This window comes from Mustelus asterias, chromosome 21, assembly GCF_964213995.1.
Source record: "Mustelus asterias chromosome 21, sMusAst1.hap1.1, whole genome shotgun sequence".
In the NCBI taxonomy this organism is placed as follows: Eukaryota; Metazoa; Chordata; class Chondrichthyes; order Carcharhiniformes; family Triakidae; genus Mustelus; species Mustelus asterias.
Window position 1 is genome coordinate 76,651,887 of NC_135821.1, and position 8,681 is coordinate 76,660,567.

At 47.4% G+C, this 8,681-nt stretch overlaps 1 protein-coding gene across 2 annotated transcripts in view; it reads right to left on the reverse strand.

Moving 5' to 3' along the window:
* The window catches only part of LOC144509427 (sestrin-1-like), an 82,089-nt gene that overhangs the window by 22,601 nt on the left and 50,807 nt on the right, over positions 1-8,681 (reverse strand). Inside the window, exon 1 of one of the 2 annotated variants that reach the window (XM_078238298.1) lies at positions 8,491-8,681. The exons of the other annotated variant lie outside the window; for it this stretch is intronic. Within the exon in view, the coding sequence (XP_078094424.1) occupies positions 8,491-8,613 (123 nt within the window). The 5' untranslated portion in view covers positions 8,614-8,681. The remainder of the gene's footprint in view (positions 1-8,490) is intronic. 2 annotated transcript variants of the gene reach the window in all.

Here is an 8,681-nt window from a genome sequence, read left to right on the forward strand (position 1 = left end):
GAGACCAAGATCCATTCTCTTCCCTCACCCCCCCCCCCCCCCCCCCCCCCCCCCACCCCAAGCAATCTTTTAAAAGCTATTTTACACTGCAGGAACGTGGCGACTACAGACTAGGGGGGTGCTGACTGGGCTTCAGTACAGTCAATACTTTGCACCATAATCAGAATGAGGCCATTTCGCATGTCACGGCAGTGACCCAAGCCCGGAATTGAACCTGGGTCCCTGGCGATGTGAGGCTAACAACTGTGCCACCATCCTGCCCCAAGACAGATGCAAAGTATTAATTCAGTTGCTCAGCCATGCCTCCTGGCACCACGTGTAAATCCCCACTTCACTCCAATTAGCCCTCGTCCTCCTCTTACCACTTATCCACACTTAAGAACAAATTTTCTGCTTCATTTTAATTTCAATATCTTGAGCCATTGTGGGAACTCGGAATTTGTTTGCCCATGTCTTTTCCCCAAGTGGGAATATACCTGGATTGCATTCTTGAATCCCTACAGTACAGAAGGAGGCCATTTGGCCCATCAAGAACCAACTCTCCAACAGAGTAGCTTACCCAGGCCCTATCCCCACGTATTTACCCAGTTAATTCCCCTAATCTACACATCATAGGACACCAAGGGGCAAGTTACTATGGCTAATCCTCCTAACCGGCATATCTTTGAACTGTGGGAGGAAACTGGAGCACCCGGGAGGAAACCCACGCAGACACGGGGAGAACGTGCAAACTCCAGTCACCTGGGGCTGGCATTGAACCCTGGTCCCTGGCACTGTGAGGCCATGATGTGGAGATGCCGGTGTTGGACTGGGGTAAACCCAGTAAGACACCTCAACACCAGGTTAAAGTCCAACAGGTTTATTTGGTAGCACAAGCCACAAGCTTTCGGAGTGCTGCTCCATCAGGTGAGTGGGAGTTCTGTTCACAAGCAGGGCATATAAAGACAAACTCACATTCCAACCATTATTTTGTAAATTAAGTCTTTACAGGTAACCAAGTCTTAAAAGGTACAGGTTAAAGAGATGTGTATTGTCTCCAGTCAGGACAGCGAGTGAGATTTTGCAAGCCCAGGCAAGTCGTGGGGGTTACAGATAGTGTGACATGAACCCAAGATCCCGGTTGAGGCGGTCCTCATGTGTGCGGAACTTGGCCATCAGTTTCTGCTCAGCGATTCTGCGTTGTCGTGAAGGCCACGTTGGAGAACGCTTACCCGAAGATCAGAGGCTGAATGCCTGTGACTGCTGAAGTGTTTCCCAACAGGAAGAGAACACTCTTGCCTGGTGATTGGTGAGCGGTGTTCATTCATCTGTTGTCGTAGCATCTGCATGGTCTCCCATGCCTCAGGACATCCTTTCCTGCAGCGTATCAGATAGACAACATTAGCCGAGTTGCAAGTGTATGTACCGTGTACCTGGTAGATGGTGTTTTCACATGAGATGATGGCATCCGTGTCAATGATCTGGCACGTCTTGCAGAGGTTGCTGTGGCAGGGTTGTGGTCACTGTTCTCCTGAAGGCTGGGTAGTTTGCTGCGGACAATGGTCTGTGTTTGAGGTTGTGCGGTTGTTTGAAGGCAAGAAGTGGGGGTGTGGGGATGGCCTTAGCAAAATGTTCGTCTTCATCAATGACATGTTGAAGGCTCCAGAGATATCGTAGCTCTGGAGCGGAGAAGCTACGACATCTTCTCAAGACAGAACCATAGGACCTCTATAGTGCAGGAAGAGGCCATTCGGCCCACCGAGTCTGCAATGACACTCCGAAATAGCATCTTACCCAGGCCCTCTCTTCCACCCTATTCCTGTAACCCCATACACAGTGGCAGTGGTTAACACTGCTGCTTTACAGCTCCAGGGACCTGGGTTCAATTCCGGCCTCGGGTCACTGTCTGTGTGGAGTCTGCACATTCTCTGTGCTTCCTCCGGGTGCTCCAGTTTCCTCCCACAGTTCAAAGATATGCAAGTTAAGTGGATTGGCAGTGCTAAAGCATAGAATCATCATAGAAACTCTACAGTGCAGAAAGAGGCCATTTGGCCCATTGAGCAGATTCCCAGCAAGCCATGCAATGGGAGTGTGTATAATGCTTCATTCACACATGCAATGATTAAACAGCTGCTCCTCCACATCTGGCCTCTTGAGCAAGCCCAATTTTTATTGGTTCCACCGTTGGTGACCATGCCTTCAACTGCTCCGATCCCAAGTTCTGGGATCCCCTCCCGGAAAGCTCTCCATCTCCTTGTCCTCCTTGTGACCCATCTCTCTGACTGAGCTTTTAGTCACTCGGCCCAATAATTCCCCATGTGGCTCAGTGTCCAATGCTCTTCACTAACACTGCTGTGACACATCCCCAGACATTTCATTACATTAAAAAAGGTGCCACTGAAAGAAGCATTTCTTGTTGATGACGCTTTAAGTTCAACCAGCCCCTCCTGACCCTCAGGATCTGTGACGTCCACTGTCAGAATGGTGCCAATGAGGTGGGTTCAATCCTCATACCAGCTTTGGAAGTTCATAGAGACCTGCCTCTTTGCCTTTCTCAATGCTGAATGTGGAGTTCTGGCCCCCTCAAGCTATTGGTCCACAGTCCCTTGCGGACTATGACCATTTACCTGCCCACTCTCCAGTAGCTCACTCAAGTTCATGAGCTACGCAGTTCATTCGACTCTGGAGGACCAAGAGATGTTAATCCAATTTTAAATCCACATTAAATTCCCCGAGTGGACGATTCCCTCTCCAGCCTTCACCCAGCTGGTTTGGCAGCAAGCAAGAATTGAACTCCATTGCCCAGGTCTATTCAGCTTTGTCAGTCACAGTGGCAACATGCTCCAGAGACTGAAGATTGCAGAGTTGAAGCTCCACTCAAGGCTGACATTGCCGCGCAGTACCATGGGACTGCTGCACTGTCACAAATGCCGAGTTTCAGATGGGCCATCAAACCAAGGCCCTGGCCGCTGTCCCAGACACCCTGGCCGCTGTCCCAGACACCCTGGCCGCTGTCCCAGACACCCTGGCTGCTGTCCCAGACACCCTGGCCGCTGTCCCAGACACCCTGGCCGCTGTCCCAGACACCCTGGCCAATGTTTATGCCTCAAATCGACCTCTTTGAGAGATAGCAAAGGTATGAAATAAGTTTAAAAACACAGACCCAAGTTGTACTTGTTAAATTTAACACCAAAGTAGAAGTCTACTGCCCCAGGTTTGGAACAGCACTGGGGATGTTGCCTTAAAACATCTCAAAATGATCCACTAGTAGGAAAAACTAGAACCAGAGGGCACAACTTCTGGCTAAAGGAACAATCCATTAAAACAGGAGATGAGGAGGAATTTCTTCAGGCAAAGTGGTGAATCTGTGGAACACTCTGCCACAGAAGGCTGTGGAGGTCAGGTCATTGAGTGTCTTTAAGACAGAGATAGATAGGTTCTAGATTAATAAAGGGGATCAGGGGTAATGGGGAAAGGGCATGAGGGAAAAAAAAATCAGCCACGATTGAATGGCGGAGCAGACTTGATGGGCCAAGTGGCCTAATTCTGCTCCTATGTCTTATGTCAACAACAGAGCACTTCTTACTTATGTCAACAACAGCAGGGACAGTAGTTCAGTAACGTTCTGAATTAATTGGCAGGTCTGTCGATGGAAGAGGCTAAGCTGACAGGAGGAAAGTTAAGGATTGATGTTGTGCCTCAGGAAACACTACACTTGCAAGCACTGTACCAGACAGGTAACCTTATACAGAAACAATGACCAGGTCACAATAGAAGCCAGAGTTAATACTAGCAAAGTTCACTTGTCATTTCAGCACAAGCTGCATTTGCAGATACTGAAGCCAGAGACAGTTTCTCTGCCCCCGCCTCCCCACCCCCCGCCGCCCCGAAACTAAAACATTGTCTGCAAACTATATCCGAAACCTCTGCACTCTCCATTTAGTGCTAATCTGCTGAATGACTGCTTTGAGACAGACTTTAAGTAGCAAGATGAGTGGGTGTTGTACTGCATTGCTATTTTGATAATGTTTATCTTTACAACATTTAGACTTGGGCCTGAATTAAGATGGTGGGGGAGCAAGCCCTGACCATTTGGGGAGTCGCCGGGGACACATCCCCTACCAACCCCGACAGGTCCTGCTGCCATTATACGTTCCAGCAAGCAGTGACTGGCAACAGGCAGAACTTGTGCCCCCACTTGGGGTCGTGCCTGAGAGAGCAGCCAGCCAATCGGATTGGTTGGCAGCTTTCCAGTCCCTCAACATTCCCGCAACCAAATGTCGGGACCTGAAGGTCTGTCCAATTTCAACCCCCAACCCACCACCATCCCAACTCAAAACCCTTGGCGGAAGGGTGGAAATTCAGGAATTTCAGGCCTTGGTATATTTACTGCATTCTGTTGTCCACATCAGTTTGTTTAAATGCTTAGCATTTAATTCTTTAATGTATAGATCTCTTTGTTCAGTATTTCCATATTTCTCCCAACTAAATCTATTCAGATAGAAACATTTAATTCCATTTCACCTCCAATCTACTTCCCGAAACTTAAATGTGACCAACATCTAAGGTTTAAGATATTTGTTTATTAAAATGCCCAATTTCCCCATTTATATCTGAGCCGTGCTCGGAATTGCACACTCTCCTTTAAACAGCACAAGCTCTCGGATGACAGAGTCACCAACAATCCATCCAAAAACTTTAAAACAGGGGGTTTGACATCAGACAGGAGTTATACTGGAGCCTGTGTTGAGCTCAAAGCAGTAGACCACAGCAGAGTTACAGTGACGGTGTCAACATACATCAGATGAAAAAGTAAATAGAAAATAGGAACAGAAGGCGGCCATTCGGCCCTTCGAGCCTGCTCCACCATTCATCAATCGTGGCTGATTGTCCAACTCAACAGCCTATAATCCTGCTTTCTCCCCCATAACCTAGGATCCCAATAGAAACATAGAAGATAGGAGCAGGAGGTGGTCATTTGGCCTCCTCCTGACTTCGAAAATGCTGGTTTAATTCTTCAGTAGATTTTGAAAATGCTGGTTTATTTTTTTATTTGTGTCACATTTCAACTCAAACGTTGTCAGCATGGCTTGGTTCAAAATCTTGTCTGGGAGTCAGGAGATGATAGGTGCAGTCTTCAATGCAGGTCTGCAGCAAATAATTTAGGCCAACAGGCTGTGTGCCGTACCAAGGGAATAAAGCTGCTCGGTTACAGATCCTGTGCTGGAGATGTTAAACAGGCGCCTCCGACACTGCAAAGGCTCAGATTGGTATCATACATGTTAATGATTCAAGACCACAAATCAAAGTGCAGGAAGCGCTCTCACCCTAACAAATTCTACCCTCAAAAACAGTGCTTGGCATGTTATTCATCTGCGGCTTTAAAAAGTTACTAACATATTTGCATGAACAACAGCCTTCAAAAGCAGAAAGGTTTGCATTTATCATGGTCACAGCAAGCTCCCATAACCAGAATGAGAGAACGACCAGAGTCATAGAAGTTTACAGCATGGAAATAGGCCCTTGGGCCGAACTTGTCCATGCCGCCTTTTTTTTTAAAAAACCCCAAGCTAGTCGCAATTGCCCGCATTTGGCCCATATCCCTCTAAACCCATCTTACCCATGTAACTGCCCAAATGCTTTTTAAGACAAAATTGTACCTGTCTCTACTACTGCTTCTGGTAGCTTGTTCCAGACACTCACTACCCTCTGTGGAAAAAGTTGCCCCTCTGGACACTTTTGTATAATCCGTTTTTGCCAATCCACACATCTTTGGATTGTGGGAGGAAACCCACGCCGACACGGGGAGAACGTGCAAACTCCACACAGACAGTGACCCAAGCCGGGAATTGAATCCAGGTACCTGGCGCTGTGAGGCAGCAATGCTAACCATTGTGCCACCGTGCCACCCAGAGCCTGCTACATAGTGGACCTCAGCACAGAACAAAAGGCAGGTTAAAGAACCAAGCCCAACAAGTGGTTCAGATCACACCAGAAGTCAGACTTGGTTATACAAATGTGCAACAGGAACGGATTCGACTGCAAGGAGGAGCTCTTCTCATTTCCAAAGCAGAGCAAAACAAGGGGTGGCATTTCTGCCGTCTGTTATCAGTCCAGCAGTATCCTCATTTATAGCAGCTATAAGTAAGATTGGCAACATGGTCCAATTTCTGATCCATGTACAGGTGTTTTGATATTTATCCCCTAGTTAAAACTTTTGCACACACAACAGTTGCCTGGCGAAGTTGCATCCTCTGTGTATCCAATTCTCTTTCCAAAGCTATTGCAATTCCTAAATTGGTGAAAAATATATAGCAGTTTTAAACCAGGCTGTGTACACAGCCCCTGGAGGTTCCAGGTCTGACCACTGGTTTGTGTGAAGTTGTCGGAAGAATGTTGTCCATTTGGTATACTCTGCTACCCTTGCACAATTCAGGTACAAGTTAAACCTGTGCCCCCTACATTTAACACAGCCAAAGCTCCCAAGGCAAGAGCAAAAAAAAAATCAATCCAACCATTTCTGACCCCGAGACACAGGAGAAAAGAATTCAGAACACGTGACTGAAAAGCTTGTTCAAAGGGGCAGCTTAAGTTGACACAACATTCAAAGCTTAACCCTGACAGGAGGGAGAACCATTCCTACTGCTGGCTAATACGGGTGAACTATACACACACACACATTCCCTTTATAATTACATCTCTCTCAGCTCTGAACTCAGCCTTAAGATCACCAAACAACACTCATGAAAGAATCCAGAAGCATTTGAACAAGTACCTTCAGGAAGTGAAGGCAGTGTGCCGGACTGTGCTTTAACAACTCCTAGCTTTCCTGTTACTGCACCGAATATACCCCAAACTGCAGGGCTGACTTCTGCAAGTCAAGCTGAACCAAGTAGCTGCAAATGGAATTTCTTCATTCCCGAACATTCAGAAAACCCCAACAATTTGGTAATCCCCACGTTTAGAATCTTGATCCAAATATTCAGCTGCAGAACAAGAAAAGGTGCTGAGTTGACAAACGCAATGACTGAGAAAGTGCGAAACACAGTTCCCAAAGCTTGATGTTCTTTTTTTAAAAAAAAAAGCTTGGCATTTCCTTAACAGATGGATAGAGAGAGAGAAGCATTGCCCAGGCTGAATACTCAAGCTAAATCTTTTGTGTCAAAGTTCAAACAGTGGTTGTAAAAATAAAAAAAAACACCACAATTATTGCTGGTTTGGGATGACTTTGGCAGAGAAATAAAACCAACTCGATTCACACAGCTGCTCCTCTTCAAGCAAGAGAGCATCCAGAAACAATCCTGACAGCATCAGTCCATTCACGTCAGAATGAATTAAAAGGAACATTGTGGTGTCAGGGCTGCACTGTCGATGGGCAAAGCCCTCCTGACATTTTGGAAGATTTAACCTCACTCAGTGACCCAAACAGCATCGCTGAGGCATTAAAGAAGTCCCACGCTGTTTTGTAAAGTAAGAAAATAGAGGTGTGGTTGTAGACAGAAATGATCAGTCATCGACATCCAGACAGAGAGAATATTCCAAAATCTTTGCATTAATTTCCACGCATCATGCAAGAGGTGAAATTATGCTTGAAATCAGGAACCAGGGAGACAAAGAAAAAAAAAACAAATTCTTGCACAAACCAACACTGGGGGTGGACACCAGAATACAGACAGGGTTGTGAACTGCCCGCACCCCACTTCACAATATAAAAACACTCTTCTCCAGTTACACCTCAATGCAGTGGAGAGATTGGGGCAATAAATCCCAATAAATAAGCTGGGCGCTGCAAACAAAACCCAAAGAGCTTCTCTTATATTACCAAACTGTATCCGCTCACATTTTAGAGTCACTTGGTGATCATTCACATGCACCCAGTCAATGGTCACAATGTGTATGTGGCACGTTATTCCTCAGGAAAACAGTCAATGGGAAGGTCTTTGAGAATATGAAGGCCGAGTACAGCAATAAAACAAGGATCCACAGGGCTCAAATCTGCAGCTTCGGACTAGGATTAGCATTCGCAAAGGACAGTCAGTCAGTCCAGGGTCTTTTTTTTTTTAAGTTTCCCGTTTCATAGAATCCTTGTAGTGTAAAAGGAGGCCATTTGGCCCATCGGGTCTGTACCAACTGCAATCCCATCCAGGCCCTACATTAACCCTGCTAATCCCCCTGGCACTAGAAGGGGCAATTTTATCACGGCCAATCCACCTAACCCGCACATCTTTGGGACTGTGGGAGGAAACCCACGCAGACACGGGGAGAACGTGCAGACTCCACACAGACAGTGACCGAGGCTGGAATCGAACCCGGCTCCCTGGCGCTGGGAGGCAGCAGCGCCAACCCACTGTGCAGACAATCACCTGATGGGCTCTTCACACCAGAGTTTTAGCTGCTGTGACAGTTATAACCGCACCAGCTGGGCCCAGACACACAATGATTAACATCCACCCGCTTTAAAATCTTTGTCCCGGACGAGAGGGTTTGGCCCTCGGGGGTTTTTGCCATTACCTTCATGCGGACCCGCTTGCACTGCTCACAGGTGAGGTAGTCCTGCAGGCCGGGCTCCAGGCTGCTGTTGGTGCCGGCGCTGCTGCTGCTGTGACAGGGGGAAGCGGCGGCGGACACCCTCATCCCGGGGCTGTCTGTCTGTCAGGCGGCGGGCGGGCGGGCAGACGGGGAGAATTGGGGGGCGACACTCC